Raw genomic sequence first — 26,355 nt, 5'->3', positions numbered from 1 at the left:
AGACAGACATTCAGGTTGGGGACGAAGCGTCCTGGGTGTGACCTCTCACTGCAGAGTTTGCTTCAGCCACTGCTGCAGGAAGTTTGGCTTGAGGGGTTACGCTGTAGGATCCAGGAGGGCCCTAGGGGAGTGGGACAGTCGAGAGGGTGTCCTAGTCACCCAGGTTTGACGACGTCAGAATTTCCATGACTGTGAGCGTGGTCAGGGGCTGGGCTGGTGGCTGAGTGCATGTGAAGGATGTTAGGAGAAGAGCCGGCTTCTCCACGGCAGCAGCTTAGCTGCAGGCAGTGCTAATCCCAAAGGTCGCTGGAAAGTGCAAACTGCCGATGAGTGTTGTGTTTTCACAGAGGAGCACATGCTGACACGCGGCTACCCTGCCTACACCACGTCGTGTGCCTGGCTGGGCTACTCAGATGACACGTTGAAGCAGGTGGGCATTTGGACCTGGTTTTGTGGACAGGCTGAATGCGGAGTTTTCCCTTCTGTACTCACACTAGGGCTCTACTCTCAGTACTTCACTGCTGACACCAGATACGTGCGGTTTCTTCCCACACAGCTAATTCTTCAATTTTCTATAGACACCACCTGGGTGTCCTATTTTACTCAATTCTGACACTACCTGGAGCTACCATCAGACCCCACAGGTTAGGGGCTCAGTCCCCCAGGACTGCTCGCTGTCGGGCACCAATCGCAAGGTTGGGACCTGTGCTCCTGACCAAGCGGCTGTAGACTGGAGATTCCCACACCCCCTCCTTGGCGTTCAGTCATTTGTTAGCGTAGCTCACAGACCTTAGGGAAGCACTTCACGTGTGTTTACCCATTTGTTATAAGGGATACAACTTAGGAACAGCCAAATGGAATAGATGTAGGGCGATGCATGGGGAGGGGTGCGGAGCTTTCCTGTCCCCTCCAGGTACGCCGCCCTCCCAGCACCCTCCGTGGGTTCACCAGCTCTGAAGCCTTGGGTTGTCATGGGTGCTTCATGACGCAGGCACGGCTGATTAAATCATGGCCAATGGTGGTCAGCTCAACCCTCACCCCCTGTCCCCTCCCAAGCCGAGGTCTGGGGATGGGGCTAAAATTGCCAACCTGCAGTGTGCAGTCATGGCTTGGTCTTTCTGGTGACCAGCCCCCATCTTGAAGCTACCGAGGGGCCTTCAGGAGGGTCGTCTCATTCTCGTACAAAAGACACTCATCACTCAGGAGATGCCAAGGGTTTTAGGAGCTGTGTGCCGGGAAATGGGGGCGAGGCAGAGACCAAATATATATTTCTTCCTGTGTCACACAGGCTTTAATGTTTTCGTGTTAGCCTTTCTAATCAGTTTGGGTCCAAGGCCTGATTCTGAAAGTGCTTCTGCATGAGCAAAAGCGAAGCTGTTCACCCAGTGGACACGGGAACTCTGTGACTTAGTCCCACCTTGGGCTCTGGAAGGTGACAGCCTAGGATTTGACTCCCAGGCAGAGCCAGCTGCGTAACATTGTGCAAGTCACTTAACCGTGCCGAGCCTCAGTTTCCTCACTGTGAAATGGGGAAGTAATTCCTATCTCCTGGGGTAGTTTTGAGGATTCAGATAAACACTGTAAGTTGTGTGATGCTCAGAGCACCCTGGCGGGCATAGGGCCTGCAGTCAGCACACGGTTGATCTCTTCCTCGTCATGCTGTACTCGCCTGGAGCTCAGAAAGCAGGAGAGGGGAGAGAGAAAGAGAGGAGAGACAGGAGAAGGAGAGAGAGGGAGGGGGAGGGCAGAGAAAGGCTGGCTTCTGCTTGTTACTCTTACATCCATTCTGTGGTTCTCCAGGAACCACAGAATATTCTAGCTTTAAAAAAAGGGATATTAATGCTCATTCCCCTTCCAGGAATGTTGTGACGATTACAGAAATGGTTCCCATAGAGATGAGGAAACAAAGTCACCCTATAAGTAGAAAAAGTTACGCTCTGTTGGCCAAGCTGTTTCTGCTGTTAATTTCAACAGCATGTAGTTGTTTCTCTGGTTTATGCTCCGACCATAATGGTTGTGAAACTCTGATCAAAAAACGGCTGACATCATGGTCAGACCCTGGGGAGCTGTCTCGTGTGTGATGTTGTCTGTGCTCCTCTCCCCGCAGCTCTGCAAGGAGGCGCTGAAGGATGGCTGGACCAGGTAAGTCACCCGTGTGATAGTGGCCTTGGCCTTCCCTGTTAGCAGCATGAGAGACTCAGTGGATGGGAGGCAGGGGGCAAAAGGCACTGATGAGGCTGGAAGCAGCCTGGCACATGGGGCGCCTAAGAGACTTTTCCACCTAGGCCAGCTCTCTCTCTACAGACCAGGTGGGAGTCCTAGTTAGAATTCCGACGCAACAGAGTGGAAGGAGACCTTGGAGGTTTCAGGCACCCATCTGGAATAGAAATCCACCATTGACTGTCAGTACCAAGCCTTGATTCAGCTTCTGCTTGAACATCTGCAGGGGCAGCGAGCTTAGCTTTGTGGAGCACTTTCCGTTGTTTGAGGGCTCCAAGTGTTAGGTCTTTAATTTGGGGAATGCTTGGCTTCCATGTAACTTCCAGCCACTGGTCCCAGCTCTTCTCCATGGAGTGACCAAGAGCCAGGCTGCTCCTCCCTCGCCCCAGCCTGACCATCTGCCCTCAGTCTCTCGGGTGTGGTTGGAGACCCCGGCGTCCTAGGATCTTCCTCTGAATGAGCCACAATTGTCAGTGACCCCAAATCCTGCCGCAGTGCAGGACACGAAGGACCATCTTCTCTCTTGAGTCAGTCACCACGAGTCCAGCAGAGCAGTTCAAGATGGCATGTTGCCTGCGATACATCACCAGGCTTCCTACCAGACTTGCAGCCAGTGTGGTCACCAAGCCTCCTGCCACTCAGGGTGGTCTATGGAGCAAGAAAGCCAGCATCACCTGGGTGTGTGTCAGAAGTGCAGTCTCAGGCTTCTCCCCAGACCTGCTGCCTGGGAATCTGCATTTTAACAAGATCCCTGTGTTATTTATATGTACGTTCAAGTTTGAGAGGCACCAAATTCTTAACAACGACTCAGCTAAATAAAGGATTGAAGAGTGAGAATTTTTTTTTTTTTGAGACAGGGTCTTGCTCTGTCTCCTAGGCTAAGTGCAGTGGCATCATCATAGCTCACTGCAGCCTCAAACTCCTGGGCTCAAGTGATCCTCCCTCCTTGGCCTCCCAAAGTGCTAGGATTACAGGTGTGGCCACCGTGCCTGGCTGAGAGTGAGCACTTGAAGGAGGCGGCCTGAAGTAGTGGAAAGAGGCTTTGGCATCTCATAGAACTGGAATCAAATCTTGCCTTTTCCCCTCATCCCCTGCAAGCACTCGCTGTGTGATCATGGGCAAATTGCCAAACCTCTCTGAACCTCATTTTCTCTCCATGAATAGACATAATATTAACTCATGGTTCTCCTCAAAGTTGCCATATCTGACAAGGGACCAGCACAGGCAGGATTCAGAGCAGATGCTCAGAAAGTGCTGGCTTCCTGCCCTCCCTCTGCATACCCAGGGGAGGCTGGAGCACCGTATCTGGTGAGTCTGAAAAGGCTGTGGAGAGACTTCCAGGGCCTCCCAGCACAGGAAGCCTGGGCCCACGTCCCAAGAGAATAGCTGGACATCAAAACAGACTAAAGAGCTCCCTGCAAGTGGCCAGAGGTGGTGTCACAGAGGCTCAAGCTGCACCCTGCTGCTCCTTAGCTGTGTGACCAAGTCACTTTCCTGCCGCAGCCTCAAGCCCCTGCACCGTGGGAAACGGACCATTCCTGTGGCCTTTCTCTCATACAGCCCCCGTGTAAAGGGCCATGCAAATGTAGGCACTTTGTCAACCAGGCTGTCGGGGGTGGCTCACTTGGCACCCTTATCAGCCCCAGGCTCTCCTTCAATTCTGACTGTGGCTTTTCTGTACTTCCTTTTTGTGGCTCGGCAAAAACTCGGTGAATTGTTTTAATCTCACCACTCTCTCCAGTTCCTGCAAGTCGGCAGGTGGTTGAGAGTCACCGCCCGGCCACTGAGGAAAGAGAGAAAGTTCACAGGTTGATTTTCAAGTGACTTGTCTGAAGATTGAGAAAAAGAGCAAAAGGTCACTAGGACACGTGGTCTGTGAATTAGAGATGGCCACTTGTGCAGAAAATCCAGGTGTCTGCCAAGGCAGGAGACGGAGCTAAACCACCAAAACAAACATGTTTCACAGGTTTAAAGTGAAGGTTGGTGCTGACGTGCAGGACGACATGCGGAGATGCCGACTCATCAGGGACATGATTGGACCAGAGAAAACTTTGGTAAATATCCTCCCACACCACTGAGAAATATTCCAGAAGCCTCTGTCCCAGCCCAAAATACAACTCCTTTGAAGCATGGGTTACAGAACATTGGGATTTTTAAAACTTATTGTCAGAGGAAGTATGGCTCTATGCTCTTGCAGCAGGTGAACTCTTAAAAAAAACTGAGGGTACTAATAGTTTTAAATTTTTTAATTCTGCAAAAGTAGTTAAATAAGACTAGGATTAGGAATCAGTCCTTCTTGCTAACTCGGGTGCACCTGAGCGAACTGGCCTCCCATTGGGGCCCTGGTGTGTCAATCATTATTTCTTCTCCCTCCCAGCTCAGGTCAGGGAGCCACTGCTGAAGACACGTGGGACTCTGGCTGAGAGACACGTGACGATCAGTCTTTCCTGACTTTGTATTTTTACAAAATAGTTTTTATTATGTGTAAAATATTTTCATAAAAGAAAGTCACAAGATGTTTTTATGAAGTTCTATGGGCTTGTTTTCATAAATTAAAATAGAAGTTTGAGGTCCTTGACCTAGGATCAGAAGTTCCATTATTTGTACATGAATTAATGCTGCTTTTGTTTTATGAGGTCATCCTCATCCAAATTTACGATAAAAACTTATCCTGAATATACTGTCCTCTGGCTCTCATAGCATCACGTGAGGGAGCTCTTACCACCTAGCACATTCTGTGGAGATTTCGAGTCTGTGTCTGTCTGATCCAAGTGCGATAAGGTCGGGGGTGGAGGGGCTGTCTCTTAAGCCAGCACAGCCAGAACCTGGCTTCTAGGAGGGGTAGCAGCACCCAGAGAGCCAGAGCCCGGGACAAGAGAAGACTGGACTCGAACTCACTGTTGACTTGTTGTTCTTGAACAAGTTACTTAACTTCTCTGCAGTCAGTTTTCTCATTTGTAAAATGGGTTAATATGAACTGCCTCATGGAGTTATTATAAATATCAAATGGAGCAAAATTCATAAGGTACCCAGTGGAGGAGGTGCTTTGTTAATGGTAGAGTTTGGGTAACTTATTGTACCAGACACATAGTGGTCAATGGTCAATAAATGACTGTTAAACAAACTTAGGGTTGACTGTGCATAATGATTCAGCATGTGATAAAAAACAGTTCCTACACACAGAACCAACACTGCAAAACACATGTGTTTGGGCAGATGGGTCAGAGCCCCAGGGCCAGCGAGCACTTCTCGGGTGTCCAGGGCACTTCTGCACATCCCGGCAGCTCTGCAAACAATTCTCATCTCCTCCAAAGACAGTATCCATAGCTGAAGCCCCAGATTGCTCTTTGTCTCCTTTTGTTCACGCTGCCTGTGGGGCCTCAGCAGAGGAAATGTCAGGGGAGCCTTACTCAGCGGTGGGTGGCACTGAGTGACAGCACCTTTTCCCTGGGAGCCTCACACCTCACCATGAAGATGGCATCCTCTCCTTGCAGATGATGGATGCCAACCAACGCTGGGATGTGCCCGAGGCGGTGGAGTGGATGTCCAAGCTGGCCGAGTTCAAGCCATTGTGGATTGAGGAGCCAACCTCCCCCGATGACATTCTGGGGCATGCTGCCATTTCCAAGGTAGAAAAACTGCGGCCTTTTTTTGTTTAGTTTTCCCAGGTGTTGGTGACAGATCCTAAAATGTCTTTGCTTATTCCTTTTTACATTTCCTGATGAGCTAGCTGCGATAATTATAATATGTGGGTGGCTCACACCTGTAATCCTAGCATTCTGGGAGGCTGAGACAGGAGGATCGCTTGAGCTCAGGAGTTTGAGGTTGCTGTGAGCTACAGTGATGCCACTGCATTAGACACTGGGCGACAAAGCAAGACTCTGTCAAAAAAAAAAAAAAAAAATTGTAATGTGTGACAAGTGTGGGAGTTACAGACCTGGCATTCTTCTATCCACTTCAGCTTATACATCCTCTTATTTCTGTTTGTTTTAGAGACAGTAAGTTGCCAAAAATTGAAAGGCTACCAGCAGTTTGAAGGTTAATAGACACAGTTCCCATACTTTGTATAATAACTATAGAAATCACGTGACTGATACTAAAGTACTTCATTTACCCAGAATGAAATGAAGAATGTAGATTTCTCTGGATGACTCAGAAGAAAAAGTTTCCTTAACTAATGTCAAGGTCAGGCCTCCCCGAGGCAGGCAGCCTGTTTTCCCAAGAGCCCTGGAGACAGCGCCACTGTAATCAGGGCCGTCTCTCTCCCCCTGGTTTAAAAAGAACCTGATATGTCAGAACATCTGAGAAACATTCAGCATCCCGGGGGCAGACTCCCATTACTCCGGTTTACGGCACTCATCCACAAGGCCAGAATGCCAGTTGGTTAATTTATAAAGAGAACTATCACTTCTGGATTTTTTATCCTCTGACCAGAGCAAGCTGCATGAGAAGCCGCAGAAAGTCAGAGGCTGCTGGACGAGTGAGAAGTCAGGGCAGGGATTGGTTATGGGATTTGAATATGCGACGGCATCAGACTGTGATGGCCCAAAACGTCCATCTTTAAGCTCTGTTTCTGGCCCCAGACGTGTTGAGTCGTAAAGCCTCATCCTTCCCCCGTGGGCACAGGCCTGGCCGACGTTTGCCTCTGAAGCACCCTTTATATTGTCATCTAGTAACGCTTTTCCTCTACACAACTGGGTTAGGACGGTCACGTGCTGCGTAACAACTTTCAGTCAGGGAAGGACTGAGTTATACAACGGTGTCCCGTAAGATTATAATGGAGCTGGAAAATTCCTATCTCCTAGTGATGTCATAGCTGTTGTAATGTCACAGTGCAATGCGTTACCTTTTCTATGTTTAAATATGTTTAGATACACAAATACTTACCATGTGTTACAGTAGCCCACAGTATTCACACTGTAACACCCCGTACGTGTGCAGCGCAGGTGTGCGGCAGACTGCGCCGTCTGGGTTTGTGTGAGTGCACTGTGATGTCTGTACAACAAAATCCCCTAACGACGCATGACTCTGTTCATCTGGCTTATGGTCAAGCCCTGCCTGCCTGGGAACATTTTTTTCCTGAGGTACCTTTGCATAACTGTACTTGCCTCTGTTGTGTGGTTTTTTTTTGTTTTGTTTTGTTTTGTTTTTTGATACAGAGTCTCACTCTGTTGCCCAGGCTAGAGTGTTGTGGCGTCAGCCTAGCTCACAGCAACCTCAAACTCCTGAGCTCAAGTGATCCTACTGCCTCAGCCTCCCGAGTAGCTGGGACTACAGGCATGCGCCACCATGCCCGGCTAATTTTTTCTATATATTTTTAGTTGTCCAGCTAATTTCTTTCTATTTTTAGTAGAGGCGGGGTCTCGCTCTTGCTCAGGCTGGTCTCGAACTCCTGACCTCGAGCAATCCTCCCACCTCGGCCTCCCAGAATGCTAGGATTACAGGCGTGAGCCACCACGCCCGGCCTATTGTGTGTTGATCTTAAAAACTTACCTCTGATGGCAGAGTCTTAGTCCCAGGTTCTAGGAGAGACACCTGCATAAACTCAAGGGTCCTACTGGGTGTGAGGTCCGGGCCTCAGAGGCCAGTTCTCTGTTTCTGTCGCAAATCAGCACATGATCTACCCTATGTCAGACACTCTACCACAACGCCCTCCTCTCCCACTTCACAGCCTCGCCAGGGGGAGAAGCTGAGATACGGGCGGGCTCTTGCGCCAGGCACCAAGTGGCGAACGTGGTGGGAAAAAGCCCATGGGGGGGAACACAGTGTGGGCTGGGACAGGTTGGCCCCATGGTGGGAGCCCAGAGCTGACGCCGGAGGAAAGCTGAGCCACAAGTGATGGAGGTGACAGGAACCACGAGCGCCCACAGCCTTCTCTGTTTAGACAGAACCCAACCCTTCTGATGGGTGGACAAGACTTTCTACCTTGAGTGCCACTTGCCTTTTCTCCTTGGGGTCCTTGCAGGGTGGCTACCCTGCTGAATGCCAGCAGGCCCCCAACTAGACTGGACCTCTGTCCACCTGGAGAGTCTCCTTGAAAGCTTTAACCCTCCTAGGCTTTGCTTACATGGGGGAGGCCATCCCCCCAGCAGGCATCTGAGGAAGGGAAGCCCCTGCAGAGACAGCAGAGCCAAGCAGGGCCGGTGGAGATGCCCGAGGGAATGCAGGTGCACGCCAAGGTGTCGGAAAGGCTGGCACGGGGGCCGGAGTGTGGGGTCCCTGCGCTCAGAGCGTGCACCCGAACAGAGTGAGCCACTGCAGGTGCTCACGTGAGGGACTGGCATGGCGACGGCTGGGATTTCAGAAGATTTGATCATAGGAACAGGAAGGAGGAAACCAAGGCGGGTGGGAGCCAGGAAGCTTTTCCAGTCATCTGGGCCAGATGGAGGGAGAGAGCAGCTCGAACGGAGCAGATTCAGGAAATATCAGGAAGAACAAAGTTTGTACCTAGTCAGTGCCAGAAACCTATAAGCTTTAAAATGGTGGAATGAATAAGTCAAATGGCCCTTCCTCCACCTCCCCCTCCTCCTCTTCTCCCTCTCTCCTCTGAGATAAAGCACCCAGGGTACTTAAATGAGAAATTTCAGGAAGCATAAAATATGAGTGTGAGAAGGTACCTTGGAGACCATCTGCTCCAGCCGAAACCTGCAGATGAGGAGGTTGAGGCTCTGGGTGGCACGTGTGTGACTTGCCCAAAAAGATGTCTGAGGAGAGTAACTACACAGTCAGTCCCAGTAGAGGCTGGAGGAGGGTGGCTAGACCAGGTGCTAGTGAGTGAGGTGGCTTTCAGGGCCAGGTGAGAGGACAGAGAGCAGCAGAGCTGTGTCCAGGTGGAGAGTCCAGCCCTCACCAGGTGAGGCGCTCTCCAGGCGGGCCTCAATCTCAGCCAAACCTGCAGAGTAGGATCTAAAGCCACCCACTGAGCTGGAAGGGAGAGGGTTTTAGAATTGACAAAGGAAGGGGTTCTAGAATAGCCACTAAAGGAGGTTTATCAGGGAGACGAGGGAATAAAGGGAGTGGTGGCCCACAGGAAGGTGGCCTGGGCAGGGGAGGACCACTCACGTTGGGAGGGACCCAGACAGAGCACAGGCCAGGACACTGCAGATCCGCAGAGCCATGCCCAGGACGGGGCTGGTGGCGGTGTCTGAGCAGCGCTTGCCTTTCTCTGTGGATACACACGGCCCTCCCGCGTACACACACGTCTTCCTTGACGTCCTTCTGCCAGTCTTGAAACTTCACATGGCTCAACAGCAGGGACGTTTTCTTCTTCAGCTATAAATATTTTTAAACGTTAGGAGTCGTAGTTCAAAACTTAGGAAGATAACGCCAGGCTGCCTTCTATTTTGTAGGCATTGGTCCCGTTAGGAATTGGCGTGGCCACAGGAGAGCAGGTAAGTGATACCTCCTCGGGGTCAGTACACGCTGACCACAGACTGAGGACACAGTCATACATTAGGCTTCCTCACCTGAGTTGGGAAGTTTTCGTCATCTTAGAAAATGGGTCATTTCACAGCACTTCATTAGAGTCTGGAGTCAGCTACAGTCAAAAGTTTGTGGCTTCTTTTCCAGTTCATATGACTAAGGTCATGGATCTTTTTCAAAGTATCTAATCAAAATTGACAAGGCAGCAATTTAAAGTTGCTATCACGAGGGCAGAAGATGGTTGTAAGAAAGCCAGCTTTCAAATGGAATAAACATGATTGTGTTCACTTTTTGTGCTTACAAACTAAGCTTAGCAAGAGCTGCCAAAACCTGCTGCAGTCAGCCCACGAGCAGAGCAGCGTGAGGGACAGATTGTTTTCCCCGCAAAAGGAGCAGCACTACGGTGCCATGGTTCTGTTCTGTCATCTGACAGCCACCTGCTTATCACTGTCACCGTATTCCATCCTGATGCTCCACTTCATCTCCCTCTTGCCTATGGATGTGACAGTTATTCCTTAATAAATGGCCAGCTGGTGTGACTTTACCTGACTCGCAGTGTGGCATTAGCGGATTTGTAGGAAGGTGAGCACAGGGCCCCCCCCCCATGCCCAGTGAGAACGAAGGAGAGACGCAGGCTGAGCTCCTCAAGGGCCCCTGCTGAGTCATGGGCGGTGTGGAACTGCTGCATCGCCAGCGTTAGACAGCCTGAAGGCCAAAGCTGACGATTCTGTTTGTGTTATTTTTAATTCCATTTCTAGTGCCACAATAGAGTGATATTTAAGCAACTCCTACAGGCGAACGCCCTGCAGTTCCTCCAGATTGACAGCTGCAGACTGGGAAGTGTCAATGAAAACCTCTCAGTATTACTGATGGCCAAAAAGTTTGGAAGTAAGGGCGACGCAGAGGCCGCAGACCGGACCTCCCTTTCTCCGCCCATCGGGCGGGTGCCTGGGGCTCCCTCCATGGTCTTTGCAATTCACACGAGTCTGCAGTGTGCCATTTTGATTTTCTTTCTAACTCTCATTTGGCCTTAATCAGGGAATACTTGATGATTTTTCACCCTAAATATTAACAAATGATTTAATCACCTGTGGGTAATAAGAAAAACGGGAAGGTTCTTTCACCCCTTCCTGTCTTTGCCCTACTCTTGGCATTAAATAGAAACGCCTTCCTTTTAGTTCCTGTTTGCCCCCACGCTGGTGGAGTTGGCCTCTGTGAACTGGTCCAGCACTTGATCATGTTTGACTACATATCCGTCTCTGCAAGCCTTGAAAACAGGTCAGTAATGTGGCATTGGTACTCTCTGCTTCCATAGATCTGGCCTAGACTGAGGGACCCTTTCAGAATTCTGCTTTCGTGACCAGAAACACTAAGAACTCTATCTATTGGCATGTCCCATAACGCACAGGTCAAGTTGGTTTAGTTTCCACTTCTCCATGCGGGGCAGTGACAACAGAGGCACCCCAGCAAATAGTCATTTTTCCTTCTAGAAGGGTAGGTTCCTGGTGGCTGACTTTGTTTTGTAAGCACATCGAAGGTGAGGCTTGCAACAACTCTCCCTCCATCAGCTCCTTTTTCATCATGTCTGTTCTCCTCTTCTGTCCAGTCTCCTCTTCCTGACACTGGAGTAGTCCATGGTCTGGCCGCATCTTCTAGTTTCATCTTCTCCTCGTGGCCAGGGGGCCTTCACATGAGGACAGTCTCCTTCTATTCATCTGCACGCATGTGGCTTTGCTTATTTTGCTGTTCCCATCTCCTGGGATTAACTGTAGTGCAGAAAGATCATACAAGTGTGCAGGGAAGGCAGGAAAATATGCATGGGAAAGGGAAACAGCAAATTCAGGACTGTGAGAGAGAAATGGGACCGTCATGGTACACAGAGGGTTTCATTGTAACGGTTTCTTTCTTCAGCTGGGTGTGAGCAGATAGGTGCTGCCTGTTACTATGCCTGAACTATTTTATACTATAAAAAAAAAAAATTAGATTGAAAGAAGGAAACCTGGGCCTGCTCAGTCCTGAAGCTGCCTCTGGTTACATGATCTCACCGTTCATCTGGAAAAGGTCGGGTCTAGATTATTTTTTTCCCTTCCAATTGATAATCTGATTCTATAATGAAGAAAATGGCCAATCCTAGGTTATCCTGCTTTTACCACCCTCTCATTTCAGTTCTTGCCCTCAGGACTAAAGGGAGCTTCCACCAACCTTGAGAAGTCCTGTAATTCCTAAGGGATGGGACAGAGGGTCACCACTGTGCCTTAGCGCACCATGACACCGAGCGTGTGCTGGTGCCTGGTGCTCAGCTCTCTGCTTTGCCCTTCTCTGCCGGTTCCCTGTTCATCTTTGAAGGCCCAGCTGTCCTCTCCCAGGCTGGGTCTTCATCCCCACCTGTTCTTTGGCAGATTACAGAACAATATCACAGTCGATGCCTTAGTGCCTGTGTCCACTGAAACCAGGAGGGTCTGTCCTGCCATTCCTTCATGTGTCCCAAGTGCCGAGCACCCAGTCTGCCTCTCACAGCTGGTCGTTAAAAAGTGGCTGAAGTCAGGCAGCAGTTAGGTCACTTGCCCCAGGCCTCAAAACTTTAAGTGGCTGACATAGAAGTTGAACACAGCTTGATCCAATTCTAAAATTTGTGCTCTTCATCTAAATCATTTGTATAGCTGGAAGGAACCTCATCTGGTGATTTCAAGCTATTTATCTAACTTTTAGCCGAAGGCACCCAAATAATCCCAGATATTTGTGGAGTCCGAATTGATGCTTTTAAAGGGCATCACAAAACCTTCAGAGTTAAAAGGGATTTCATGATTCATCTAATCTAAGCCCCCACCCCATGTTGCTGTAGTTCACAGATGAGCACCGGAGGCCGGGTCAGGGATCTGGCCAGAAACACACACGCATGGTAGCACAGCCAAGACTTGACCAAGTCCATTTCTCATGTGGCACCCCCGCCTTCTGCCTTAACAGCACCACAGGAATGACCTAAATTCAGGCATTATTGCCCCAATCTGATTCCTTCCTCCTAGGATGTGTGAGTACGTCGACCACCTGCATGAACATTTCAAGTATCCTGTGAAGATCCGGCAGGCTTCCTACATGCCTCCAACGGTGAGACTGGCCTGAGGGGGCCCTGCAGAGGCGACACTGCCAGCCACTGTTGTGCCCATTCTCATGAACCACACTATGGAGCACAGAGCTTTGTTTCACTCCTTAAGAGTTCAGAAACAGATGGCTCTTTGGTTAGTCAGTATCAAAATTCTAAGGCCTAAAAGTCAGGGCGTGGAGGTCACATTGCTTCTGACAAGGCTTCTCTAATGCAAGCCTTCCCTCATGAGCTGAGACCTTAAAACCTGCACTCCTTGTGCAGAACCACCCCCCGCCAAACCCTGGCACTATCTGGCAAGTCAGTGAACCTGTAGTCAGGTTTGACTACAGTCGTGTTACTGGGGCCACTACCCTGATCATGTTCAAGAGATCAGAGCTCATTTTCACCAACAAAGGTTGCCCTATTATCAAAGGAAGTTTGATGAGTTTAGATAACTAATCCTGGCAAGTAGCCAATAAATATGCCCCCTCTGCCCCGTTTCAAACAATCTGAAAACTTGCTTTTAAAATATTAATACAGTTACCTCTGGCTTAGATTTAAAAGCATCTCTTGGAGCAGCAGAAATACATAAATACATGGTTTTGTCCCAGGTGGTTATTAGCACGTAGTAATTTTTTGTCTTTGATAGGATGCTGGCTATTCAACAGAGATGAAGGAGGAATCTGTAAGGAAACACCAGTATCCAGATGGTGACGTTTGGAAGAAACTCCTTGCTGCTCAGAAAAATTAAGTGTTCAGTGCTAACATCTTTTTTCTTTAAGTGAAAAGGCTTGGGTGTAGTTTTAAGAAAATAGAAGAAAAAAAATATCCTACCAATCAAGTTTAGCTGAAAGCCATATTAAACCTCAGGACTCAGCTCAATAATCACTATTACTTGATTCTTTTAGCAAATCAATAGAAATCAATACATCTTCTGTTTAATCCTTAAACAAATTTAGATTTAACCAGCCCAAAGTCCAGGAAGATGTTCTTGCAAAATTACTGTCAAGTGCTGATACCCAGACATTAAACTGTACTTTGAAAATAAGCAACATGTTACATAATTTGTTGGGACAATTCCTTATTCTATTTAATACCTGTCATAAATTAGCACAATAAAAATAGTTCTGCAGCACCATGGGCTATCTGGTATGTAACAAAGGGAAAAAGATTTCACTGATTAACATTGAAGCGGTTTAGCATCCTTTTCTTGTTCAGTCTAAGCATATTAGAGAATTCACACCATACTGATGCTAAAAAGGGCAAAATGTTATTTCATAGACTTTTTTATAATCCTGTAAAAATTGTCCTTAATGGTCATTATATTTTAGTGATAAAATGCAGCTAGAAATGAGATGAGTCATAGGAAAACAGGGCAAAATGTAGTATAGTCAGCATTTCTAAAATATATCCAAACCAGAAATACACCATATGTTTACTTAGAAGCATTCAGTTAAATCTATTTTAGGCAGGAACTGAGCAGATAAATGGCAATACAGAATGAAAAAACATGGACAAATGCAGAACACTTCTTTATTGTAACAATATATAAAATAAATTTAACTTTCCCACTACCTGTGATTGAGGGTGTTATTGAGCTCACTCAGATTTAAAAGAACAGCTTGTAGAATTCTTGAAATTCTCCAATCTTCGGAAGACTTGGGATTAAAATGTATGTACATTTTTGTTAAGAGCACATATAGGTTCATTCTCCTTCATCATCTCGACATTTTCATATGTCTTCAGTGAGTTTACCAAACCCAAGACTTTTTGTTACTGAAAGAAACAGCTCATTTACATTTGCCAATACTAACAGCCTTAAAAGTTAATAACTGATAGGTTAATAACCAAAAGATTTTTGACCGAGTTCCTTTTCCTTTAGAGCAGAAAGAACTTTCACCTGGGCATCCCGTGCAAACCTGAAAGACCGATAATGTTCTTCACACTCCTTTGCCAGCACTCTAAAGAGCCATTTCCATTTTAATAGTTGGATGCGGATTATAATCTTCAATCTTAAAGTCTTCAGCTTTGAAATCATCAATTGTCTCAACTTTTCGAAGGATTTTGAGCTTCGGGAAAGGTCTTGGTTCTCGCTGAAGCTAAAAACAAAATAGGACCATTATTTTCCCTTATTTGTACAACCTCTAATTCTGTTCCTCGTGTCCCTTCATGAAACAAATAACACAGTATTTGATCAACGAAGTATAATCTTACAGGGGTGTAATTCTGTAAATATCTTGTCCCTGGTATGTAACACCACAACCCCTCTGGTTCTCAAGAGTGAAGGTTTTTATGACATTACACAGCATCAGGAGCCTGGTGGCTCATCAGGTGTAAGTACACGTTTATAATCACTCTTGGTAAATTTATTAAAGATGGGAGCACAGGCTTTTCCTTTTTTATCTGTAACTCAGCACTCACTAAGGTCACTTGAGTTCCACGATCCCTATCCCAACTGTCCCTGGCAGACAGGGGAAGGAAAGTTGATACGTGTTGACAATTTACAGAAAAGGATTCCTGAGATGAACAGTGGCAATTAAGATGTGGACACATGTCACAACCTCCCATTATCGTGTCCAAAATGACTGGAGCAGACAGCCAGAGAGAAGCACCTGAAGTCACCCTTGACTCAATAGCAGCCAAGCTCCTGCAAAGGAGTAACTTTCAAAACCCACATCTAGGCTGGGCATGGTGGCTCACGCCTATAATCCTAGCACTCTGAGAGGCCGAGGTGGGCGGATCGTTTGAGCTCAGGAGTTCGAGACTAGCCTGAGCAAAAGAGCAAGACCCCATCTCTACTAAAAAAGTAGAAAGAATTGGTACCAACCTTATAAAAAAATAAAATAAAAATTAAAAAAATAGAAAGTTATCTGGACAACTAAAAATATATAGAAAAAATTAGCTGGGCATGGTGGCGCATGCCTGTAGTCCCAGCTACTCGGGAGGCTGAGGCAGAAGGATTTCTTGAGCCCAGGAGTTTGAGGTTGCTGTGAGCTAGGCTGACGCCACGGCACTCTAGCCCAGGCAACAGAGTGAGACTCTGTCTAACAAAAAAAATCCACATCTAATCTGGAAGAGGCTAAGTGGATTTGGTTCTAAATTTTTTTCCCTGGGGCTCACAAAGCAGACACACACGTTTTTATTGCCATTTCAAATCATCATTTGGTGGCTGCTATAACTCAGGGACTTGAACAGACTTTTCAAAGTTCAGAACTAAATACCATATTTGGCATCAAATTAAGGGAAATCATTTGCATTTTAATTCTCCTTCAAGTGAAAATACGAGTTAAAATGCCACCTCTGGGATGGTCCCAAATCCCCTAGCTCAAATGTGGCTCCTCTCTGGCTCTAATGCTTAGTACCTTACAGCACCTGGCGTGAGACATGCCTGGGACAGCAGAGGCAGGTCAGGTGTCTGCCTTGTCCCCGCCCACCTGCCCACCACCCTCCCTAAACCGAAGTCCCGCAGTCGGAGCATAGTTGTCTTTAGCTTAGAAACATTGAGCAGATGCCTGTTGCAGAGGTTCCACAAATCAACCTTTATCAAGAGAATACCAAACCCCAAAGTAACATATAATTCTTACCTGAATCTTCAGCGGCTCAATGTGATTCAGGTAAACATGTGCATCTCCCAAAGTATGTACAAAGTCACCTGGCTAAAATGCCATGGAAGAGCACAAAACAGTCAATGTTTTAGTTTCAATTCCTTCAAAACACATCATTTAAAGACACATTATATAGGGTATGCAGACACCCTAGGGCTTTACAAAAAAACAATTTAACCAGTGTAGCTTTTGAGACGTCAATTCATAAGTTAATATTACAAACAACCTATGTGGACCTGTTAGTGTACACAGACCACTAGGACAGGAAGGTACAAAGTAAGCTGGTTCATGTCTCATTCACATATATCAAATTTTAAAACCAATCAGAGACTGAACTCTCTGTAACTCATTTTCCCACGTTCAAGAACCGAAGAGCTAAGGGCCTTAGGCTGGTGCCAGCCGTCCCTCCCGAGAGCAGCCCACCTTTAGACCGGTGATGTGTGCGATCATGTACGTGAGCAGGGCGTAGCTGGCGATGTTGAACGGCACGCCCAGGCCCATGTCTCCCGACCGCTGGTACAGCTGGCAGGACAGCTCACCGTTCACCACATAGAACTGGCAGAGCGCGTGACACGGAGGCAGCGCCATCAGAGGAAGATCTGAGGAACCAGCAGAAGGGAGAATAAGGAGAGGCGGTGGTTTCAGAGAACACATTTAAAGTAAACCAGGAGGGAAGCAGAAGCCATCGCTGAGACCATGAGAGAGCCACTGGGCTGTAGGGACACTCACGGCCCACACCTCTGGAGATTGTCCGTAAGCACGAGATTTCTGCAGAGCTACGTTTACAGCTGGAACAATACTCTCCCATCTGAGCCAAAATGAAGGATTTGTGCCACCTTTGTGGCACCAAACTACAAATACAGCAAGAATCATTTCATTTGCAGGGGCCACAGGAAACTGGCGTTTCAGACACGCCCTCCTGTACTAAAAGTCTCTATTATAGATACAAACATTCCACTCTGGGTACTTAACACCCTGGTAGAGTTGAATTTTACAACATAATTACTAAAAATGTTCATAATTGGCAAGGTTGCAGTGACCTAAAACTTCACCTGCTCCAATTTAATTTAAAATGTTAAAATCTTATCTGTAGTTTTATAGGCAATTTAAAGCCCTCTTTGGAGTAAGAGTGAGTATAAATACACCAGTTAAGATCATCTGGGCCCAACCCCGGGATCTAAAGTTGAAAACAGGGCAAAGTGTGACTTGCATAAGGTCCCAAAACTAACAGTGCCCACGGTCCTGCCTCCCTCTGGGGACTCTGCACAATCCCTCTGTGCCAACAGTACGGTTAGAATGAAGATGACTAGGTCCTTCCAACCTTTTGGATTCCAAGCACACATGATGATTCTTCTGTCGTCGGGGTTGGTTTTGATGGTATCAATCACTTTTTGCAGTTGGTCAACTCCTTGACCTGAATAATCTGTAGAATTGTCAAAAAAGAGGACATGTACACATATTCATCACAGCACCTCATGAGATGGCCTCAGGGGTCATCTATTACAGCCGTTCACCCAGCATCCTCCCTTGACGGTGGCTGCAAGACAGCCAGTGCCTTCTGCAAATTCCCCAGATCTCACGGCACTGTCTGAGCTCCTGGGTCCATCCTTTGGAGCCATAACCACGTCTATTTTCTCTTCTACGTAAGAGCCATTAAGTGTGTCTGTCATGGGCTACCTCCTCCCACCCTCCCCCCATTGCTAACTCTTTCCAATCTGGACAATCTTAGTTCCTCCAGTCTCTAAGCCCATCAACCATTCTTGTCACACTTTCACTGCACAAATCTGCCTTATCCTTGTCTCACAAGAGTACTGGATCCTAAGTAGATTATAGCATTCCACACACATTCCGACTAACAGGGGATTCCCTTCTGTGCCCCATGCAGTGTGCTTCCAACACTCCCATCTAAAATGACACCACACTTTGGCAGCTAAACATGCCACTGACTTACAAACTTCAGGAAACCTCTGTAATGATTACACCACCTTGTACTTTTCTCCCATTTCTGGTTTCTGGACTTTAATTTCTTGCCTGCCTTCTGAGCTAGAACTGATTTGGTAACTGAGAAATGATTTGGTAACTGCAGTGCAGAGCTTTAGTGTGTAATCTCCTCTGGTTAAACTTTTACTTATTGGTGTCAGACTATGTTCTGGTTCAGCAGTTCTCAAACTTTTTTTGGAGGAAAGTCCTCTCACAGTCACAGTTCCAAAAGACATAGTATCAAAGCCTTTAAAAAGATGAACTGTGATGGAATAGTTCTGTATCTTGATTGTGGTGGTAGTTACATGAACCTACACATACGCTAAAATTCCAAACACACACACAACAGGATGTAAAGCTAGCAAAATCTGACGACTTTGTGGATTACACCAATGTCAATTTATGCAAGATGTCACCCAGGATAATACCTTTGGGGAAAAACTGGGTTAAGGGTACAGGGGACTTCTCTGTACAGTTTTTTTTTTTTTTTCTTTTGCAATTCCCTGCAAATCTGTTATTATTTCAAAATAAAAATGACAAACTCCCCTACTGAAATCCAACAGCTGAGCATTTATACAACTGCAAACTAAGGCCATAATTTTATTAGGGCCCTTAAGCAACAAGAAATAATCGAACACCAGGCAGGAGTTAAGGCACCATTAAGCCAGGGGAGCAGCCTCATATCCTAAGGATGCCCTAAGACACGGGGACAGACTAACACCTACAGAATACTTGCCTGCAGGAATTGTTTGGCCCACGTAAACTTTTTTCATTTTGATGAAGTATACATACCATTAAATTTACCGTTTTAGCCATTCTTAAGCATGCAATCCAGTGGCATTAAGTACATTCCCAGTGTTGTGCAACCATCACCGCTATCCATCCCCTGAACCGGCAGCCCTTATGGAAATTCCACACTCACTAAAACTTCCTATAGTTAAAAGATCTCATGATTGCACACAAAATGCAGATTTTAGGCTTTTATTGAAAACTTCTAATATGGGGCCCAAATCCCTCTGGCTGGATGGAGGCGAGATGTGACTGTCCCCTTTAGATGAGATGCATACTCCCCAGGTTGCTGGTTCCTGCCCAGCCAGTAAATTGTTTTTTCCTGAGCACGCGCACACACACCCCAAGGTGGGTATTTGCTTCTCCTAAGGACAGGACAGGGGCTGGGCTCCGTGACACTCAGCAAGTGGCATTACCGATAGTGATACAGGAAGGTAGAAGTGAGATGTTTCATCCTTCTTCCACCCCAGCAGAAAGGGAGGGCGACCTAGGCACGGTGCTATCACACCAGCGCCACCTAGAGTGTGCTGGCGGCTTGGCCTCCAAAGGGGAGAGCGAAGCTGCCACAAGGCAATTGGGGCATCTTGTCCCACCGATGGGCTTCCTTCCTACCCTACTCCCCGACACGCACCACAACCATGCAGCTACCTGCCAATGACACAGGTAAGGAAAGTGCCAAGCAAGGACCCAATATATGCTAATCACCAAGAGTGTGACACGACCCTAACCCTAAAAATTAGGGTTGAGTTGTGGCTCCTCCATCTTAGCTGGCACAGCCTCTCACAACATTCAAGTTAAACATCAGCACCCATGGCGCTGACTTATCCCTCAGACTTTATCTGAAATGACGGAGCAGACTCATGCTAGGAAGGGCACTCAGGAAATGGGAGGCATCGCTGTCTCCTTACCTGAATCCATATCTTTGTATTCTGCCCCAAAATGCCTCCACTGGAAGCCATAAACTGGGCCCAAGTCCCCTTCCCCTCTGGTGGAGAATCCCAGGCCATCCAGAAAGCCTCGGGATCCATTGGCGTCCCAGATTTTCACTCCCTTGGAAGACAGTTCTTTAGCGTTTGTGGATCCCTGGAAGAGATGGGTTGAATAGAGCATGGAGGGAATTCTGAGCAGCCGTGGTGATGTGACAGGCAGGCCACCACGTGGGGCCCATGCTGTCTTTAAGTAGGCTGGTCCCAGCCCAAACTCTGAAGGGCTTATTGGACAGTCTGATCCTTTCTTTGGAACCACCTCTCAAATCTTTTCTTCTATTCCCCTCAACTAAACTTTCTAGACTAAACACCTCCAAGTCCTTTCCGTATGCCCACCTCATCTGACAGTTTTGTGTTTAACTGAGTTCTGTGTCTAAGTGTGATACCCCAAAATGAATTTATTGCCTCATATGCAATCATTCATGGTATTTTATACTTGGCATGTAGGATATTTCTAATGATCAGACTAATCAGTATTAGTTTTTCTGGTAAATCTATAAGTCACACTGAATTAAATTTGGACCCTAATTCATTCATATCCCATATTTGCCACTGCAAAGTTGTGTTTACTCCCAATCCATATACTTAATATTATAGTTAATTTGTTCTGTTTTGTTTTGGTTTATTTGCCAAGTACAAAGCCTTATGTTTACTTCTCTTACATTTCGTCCCATCAGATTTGGCCCCTAACATTGTAACCTCTATCCAGGTCAAGGACAGGCCTCATCTGCCTTTGGTGCCTCTGGGTATGATGTGCTGTAACCAGCACGAGCAAGGCTTTCTGCCACATCCACCTGGGCTGGGTGCCTGGCCCTTCTACCTACCTTCTCCTCTGACCCACTCCCTACCCACCCTGGCCTATCTATCTATAAAAGAGCACATTAGTACTCACCACACAATTACTGTGAGGAGACACGAGCTAGCGGCCCTCCCTTCTCTCTTGCCCACCGATCCCTGGCTGCAGGGCAGGCACCTCTGACTCCTGTATTGGATCAAGTCACCCGTGGAATAACTCTACCTACAGAGGTGAATCTGACATTCCTGGTAAGGACTTCTTAGAATCCCACATTCAAGCTTTAAGTTAAAACTAGTGAATGCATTTTATTTCTGGCATCTTGCTTCTCTGCTTTCTACTGAGTCAATTTTTTTACTCCCAACAAGTCATTTCTCAACTTTTCACATATTGCTTCAAAAGCGTCCCCTTTCTATCCATTCAAACTGGGCTCTAACTAGTTTAAGAATGTCCTCTTCTGAGATTTCTGATGCTGCACTTTGAACCAGAGGCTCACTATCAGTTGAGATAGGCCACCACTAAACAAAACACCCCACAAATAGAGATTAAGGCAGACTGGACTGGATCCAAACCTCATCCCTTTCTAAGAGAGAATAGAAGTCTTGGGTCTGGTTTGGCCCAAGACTATCCAAACACCAAGTACTCTACAGAAGGGGTCACAACTTCCAGGATGGCCCAGAACCGAGCCTGTCTCACCAGGATTGGACAGACATCGTTAATTCTGGACATGACAGATGCCGGTAATCACCGCACTCTAGCTCTTGCCCGAGGTACCTACTTAGCCCTTTGGAAGAGGCACATCTTGTTACTGAAGAAACCCTTCTAGTTTGTATGAACATGAGAAAACAGTTGGTATCTATGTCCAATGATCAATATATGTTGAGTCCTACTAAGAGGTGGGCTGTTCTAGGCCCTGGGGATACAATAGTGAACAACAGAAAGAAATTCTCTGCCCCCATGGAGCTTACAGCACAGTTAACTTACTTATTTGTTGTTTCCTGACCCCTTCTAATGGTGGAGGGGAAGGGCTGACATTACCCATCAGATGATAATGTTTCTCTAGGGAGAAAAGCCAAGGAAGTGAGGGGAGAACCACAGACTTAGATCAGGACATCGAGGAAGTCTCGCCAGCAAGATCAGGAAATCAAGCTACATGTTGGGGGAGAAGGTTGGCCAGGAAGCCAGGAGGGGCTCAGAGCAGCAGCTAAGGCCAGAGCCGGAAAAGGGGTCTCATATGGGTGTTGGCTCCTACTGAGTGAAATGGGAGCCACTACGGGCTGAAGGGCGACATGATCTACTTCTAAAAGGGTCTCAGTAGCTATTGTGTTGGGACCAGACTGTCGCCTTCCAACAGCAGCAACTTCTTTACCTTGATAAACCACAGCAACTCCTCCAAAACACCCTTCCAGAACACACGTTTGGTTGTCAGCAGAGGAAATTCACCTGAAAAACAGTTTGCCATATAGTTTAAAGACAGGAACATAGACCAGGCCATCCAACTTTCTCTGTGGAAGAAAACTGTCCCCAGACATAAGGCCCTGGAGTGACCACAGGAGCGGCTGGAAAACTACCACTCCTAGGTGGGTGCCTGGAGTCAGGGTGGAGCTCCAAGCTGCAAGCCAAGTCAGTGACCCAATTTGGGCTGGGACCAGCCTCCTGAGCCCTGGTGACCACTGGACACAGGAAGTCCACACTTCCTGTGGACAGGGCAAAGATACCCGAGTGAAAAAAGGAAGAGCTGCCACCACTACCCAGTTAGCCCGAATCCTGTCACAAAGGTGTGAAGACAGCGCCTGAAATGTGCCCCAGGACAGAGCCCGAAGGCTCTCATGACTAATTCCATGATGATCCTGCCAGAGAAAACTTGCTCAGGACCAGGGGATAGTAGGTATCACACTGGCCGAAACTAAAGAATATTTTTTAAAATTTGCGAAGCAAATTAATCTGTTCTTTTAATATGCCAAAATAGCAACTGTTTAAACACATGATCTTCATGCTTCTATTTTATCCTCCAAACCACCCTCCCTGAGGGGCCATTATAATGTCCACTTTACAGGCACCAGAGGCAATATAGAAGCTTGCACAGCTTAAGGGACAAAAGGAAAGGCATCAAGCTATAGGGCAACAAAAGTGTAAATACTTATCTTCAAATGTGGTACCTGTTCAGTCCACATTATCGCTTGTTTAGTGATATTCATGTAACAGGGAGAGATTTTTCAAGCACCTGCTTTTATCAGTATTGCCCACTGAGCATTATTTCCATTTTTAACATATAGGGAAGCTATCTGAGAAGTAAAGTAACTTGCCCAACGTCTAAACAGAGGGGATGTGTTAAAATTTAAGTCTGCTACTCAGAGGCCTCTGGGGTTAGAGCTCAAGAAAGTGGACCCCTCTGCTCAGACAAAACTCCCCAAGCTGTCCAAGGTGGAGCAGCCACAGCAGCTGGTGTGTTTTTCAGTCTCTAGAACGGGGAGGGGGTGGAGGGTTTGCCCCTGAATATGGTGACTTCACCGATAGTGGGTTTCCCCACTCAGAACCACTCTTCACACCTGTGTCAAGGATGCTCTCCATTTACCCAAAGGGAGCAATGTCAGCCCCTGGCCACACCTGTGTGAGGAGTCCCTCCCTCACAGCAGGCGCTTGATCCAGGATGAGAGGATGGTCTGACTTCAGGCAAGGGCAATCAGCTGCCTAAATTCCTGTGCCCAGCCCCACCCCTCAGTCCCCCGAAAGCGTAAGGGCTAACAACCTACAGGAGACACTGCTTCCCTGGGGCCATTCAGTTTTAAAGGCAAACAAGAAGGGAGGAATCAGAACTTCAATTTCTACTTGAGGCCAAGTGTGGTGGCTCAAGCCTACAATCCTAGCATTTTGGTAGGCAGAGGCGGGAACATCACCTGAGGCCAGGAGTTGGATAACAGCCTGGGCAACACAGCAAGACCCTATCTCTATAAAAAGTTAAAAGTTTAGCGGGGAGTGGTGATGCATGCCTGTAGTCCCAGCTACTCAGGAGGCTCAGGCAGCAGGATCACGTAAGCAGAGTTTAAGGTTACAGTGAGCTATGACGACGCCACTGCACTCCAGCCTGGGAGACAGAGCCAGACCCTGTCTAAAAACAAAAATTTCTAGTCGAACTCTCACGTTCTCTTTTCATGGTTTAGGAGGAAAAGCTGCTTCGTGGAGACTGGGAAGTGGGAAACCGTCAGGAAACACAAGTTCCTCCCGAGCCTCTCAGTTCTCTCCTTTCTCCCGCCACCGCTGCTCCGCCCACAGCATTTTCGCTCCAATTTTTGAAAACTTTGCAAAGCAGAACGGCCAACATGAGAAGGGAAGAGGAGGGGCAAAGGCCCGGGCTTCTAGACAAGCGCTTGGTCAAGCCCAGGCAACTCTCTCCCACTGTTTACTACAGGGCAACTGCACTGGATCATGCCCGCTTTGCAGGAGACAGCCTACCTGGGTGATTGGGAGTCATTAGGACCCGGTTCACCTCCCGGTTGTCGCTCCTACCTGTGTGACTCTATGCAAATCATGCCTCTAACCCGAGCCTCAGTTTCGGCGTCCGGAAAGTGGGGGTGAGGATGCTTGCCCTCCCTCGTAGGCCTAAGGTTAGGGCTAAACGTGCACCGCAGCTCCCGAGCGCTCTCCCCGCCGCAGTTCGGAGCCCCCTGAGGCGCGCCCCCTGCCGCGTCCCGCCCCGGGTCACCTCTCAGGCTGTAGCGCGCCTGCATGCCGAACACCGACAGGGTGCCGGTGCCCGTACGGTCGTCCTTCCTGGAGCCGTAGCGGAGAATGTGCTCGACCTGCCCCAGGTACTGCAGCTCCCCGTGGGGCGGCCGCGGCTCGGCGACTCGCTTCTGCGCGGGGGGCGGCGACGGCGGGCACAGGAGCTCGGAGCCGGCGGCGGGCATGGCGGGCACTGCAGGGACGGCGCGCGGCCGGCAGCTGGAACGGTGCACGGCTGGCGGCGGAGACCGAAGGCGGCGCAGCGGGAGGGCGCGGAGGCCGGGCCCCTTCCGGGCGCCCTTTCCCGCCGCCTCCCGCGCTCCGCCCCTTCCGGCCGGCTGCGACCGGCGGCCTCGGCTGGCGCCGCGCCGGTTTGAGCGCGTCGTAACGGCTAACCTCCAGCCTAGAAAGAAATCCCAAAGCTTGTCTCGGTGCATTGGCCGAGAAAGGCCGCTCTAGGTGGAAAGTTTCGGGCCAACGGCGCCATTCTCTAACCCCCCAGAGCTGGGACAGTCCGCACAGACTCGTGCAGTCTTAACAGCCCTGTTGGAGATGGTTCCCACCCCCGAGGGGATGTGCTAACAGGTGGTTTGCATTTCCATTTTCTCCCGCCCTCACTGAAGGCCGGCAGGTGGAGCAGGTGGAATAACGCAGCTTTTTTTACTTGATTAATGACCGCCAGCACTTTCTCCAGTGAACTCACCACAGTTTTCAATTTTACTGAACTGTTTCTAATGTAAACACTGATGAGGAGGAACTATTTGATAATGAGTTTAAAATGTGCTAATTCGTGTGTCGTAAGCAAGCAGTCTTTTGCATCAACTGTTAACTGACCACATAGGTGCTCTCAGCGTTTTGGGTGGGACTGTTCTTTGGGCTGGATTGTCCTGCATGTTGCAGGGGTCCAGCCTGCCTGCACAAAGCCAAACAAATGCAACTGTTCTCCGCTACCCCACACCAACTCAAAAGTGTCCCTACACATCTTCCATCACCAGCAAGATCCCAGGCTAAAAATATCCCAGATTATCCAGACGCACATTAGCTCTGTGTTTATTTTCCTTGTGTTGTTTAAGAAATGAAATTTATTGATGCATGATAATTGTACATCCTTGTGTTATTTTGAGCCTGGGTTATTTGTTCCAGCCAAATATCAGCTGACTCACATCTCAAGATGCAGGAGTAGGCACCGCCGCTCACATGGAGATTCCGCCTCCATTGCCTTCCTTGGACTATCTTCGCTTGATAATAATAGGGAGAGAATGGTTCCTTTCAAAATGGCTGCTCCATAAATGTTGGTTATCCCAGACAAACATCATTCTTTCCTTCAACACACGCTTCTATCACAGTGCCTTCTACGTGTAAAGGAGCGAGACAGACAAGGTCCCTGTCTTCATAGAACTGATATTATAGCAGAGACACATAATACAAAAGTACCCAAACAAGATAACTGCAGATAGTGGCAAGTGCTATGATCGTGAATTAAGCAGGTAAAGGGCTAGAGAGTGATTGGGTAGGGAATACTTTTGATCTGATCACCAGGCAAGACCCCATTCAGGAGATCACACTTGAGCTGAGACCTGAACACTGGAAAGAAACCAGCAGGAGAAGATCTGGGGAAAGAGCATTCCAATCAGCAAGTGCTTTTATGCCAGCAGGTTCTGCAGTGCTTGTGTCTATAAAACAAAAAATAGGGATGGTATTGATACTGAATCCTGTCTCATTCTAGGAAGGAATAATAATTATTAATGGATACAT

The 26,355-nt window shown here is 47.9% G+C and overlaps 2 protein-coding genes across 5 annotated transcripts in view; one reads left to right on the top strand and one right to left on the bottom strand.

Moving 5' to 3' along the window:
• ENOSF1 (enolase superfamily member 1) overlaps window positions 1–13,475 on the top strand; it is a 28,404-nt gene extending 14,929 nt beyond the window's left edge. Inside the window, exons 8-16 of one of the 2 annotated variants that reach the window (XM_069468533.1) lie at window positions 348–430; window positions 2,108–2,142; window positions 4,187–4,274; window positions 5,715–5,849; window positions 9,570–9,611; window positions 10,401–10,530; window positions 10,821–10,920; window positions 12,666–12,747; window positions 13,374–13,475. In XM_069468533.1, coding sequence (XP_069324634.1) covers window positions 348–430; window positions 2,108–2,142; window positions 4,187–4,274; window positions 5,715–5,849; window positions 9,570–9,611; window positions 10,401–10,530; window positions 10,821–10,920; window positions 12,666–12,747; window positions 13,374–13,475 — 797 coding nt within the window. The remainder of the gene's footprint in view (window positions 1–347; window positions 431–2,107; window positions 2,143–4,186; window positions 4,275–5,714; window positions 5,850–9,569; window positions 9,612–10,400; window positions 10,531–10,820; window positions 10,921–12,665; window positions 12,748–13,373) is intronic. The other variant, XM_069468534.1, reaches the window with a different exon arrangement.
• Window positions 13,476–14,014: 539 nt separating this feature from the next.
• TYMS (thymidylate synthetase) lies at window positions 14,015–24,839 on the bottom strand. 3 transcript variants are annotated; one of them, XM_069468535.1, is made up of 7 exons: window positions 24,581–24,839; window positions 22,247–22,320; window positions 20,007–20,181; window positions 17,651–17,752; window positions 16,753–16,928; window positions 16,309–16,380; window positions 14,015–14,823 (listed from the first exon to the last, which is right to left on the bottom strand). In XM_069468535.1, the coding sequence occupies exons 1-7, from the start codon at window positions 24,783–24,785 to the stop codon at window positions 14,686–14,688; spliced, it is 942 nt and encodes a 313-aa protein (XP_069324636.1). In that variant the 5' UTR covers window positions 24,786–24,839; the 3' UTR covers window positions 14,015–14,685. The 3 variants fall into 3 exon arrangements, with proteins under 3 accessions (XP_069324636.1, XP_069324637.1, XP_069324638.1); XM_069468536.1 differs by lacking the exon at window positions 17,651–17,752 and having other exon boundaries at window positions 14,686–14,823; XM_069468537.1 differs by lacking the exons at window positions 20,007–20,181; window positions 22,247–22,320 and having other exon boundaries at window positions 14,686–14,823.
• Window positions 24,840–26,355: the final 1,516 nt, after the last annotated feature.

Source organism: Eulemur rufifrons, chromosome 5 (genome assembly GCF_041146395.1).
Source record: "Eulemur rufifrons isolate Redbay chromosome 5, OSU_ERuf_1, whole genome shotgun sequence".
NCBI lineage: Eukaryota > Metazoa > Chordata > Mammalia > Primates > Lemuridae > Eulemur > Eulemur rufifrons.
The sequence above is the reverse complement of the archived record's forward strand: the minus strand, read 5'-3'. Positions and strand labels throughout refer to the sequence as shown.

Excerpts from the sequence above, each read along its gene's own strand:
- TYMS (XM_069468535.1), bottom strand. The coding sequence starts at position 24,785 with ATGCCCGCCGCCGGCTCCGAGCTCCTGTGCCCGCCGTCGCCGCCCCCC. Across the intron at positions 17,753-20,006 it reads ATACAAAGATATGGATTCAG|ATTATTCAGGTCAAGGAGTT; the intron begins GTAAGGAGACAG and ends ACAATTCTACAG. Across the intron at positions 16,381-16,752 it reads CACACATCACCGGTCTAAAG|CCAGGTGACTTTGTACATAC; the intron begins GTGGGCTGCTCT and ends ATGGCATTTTAG.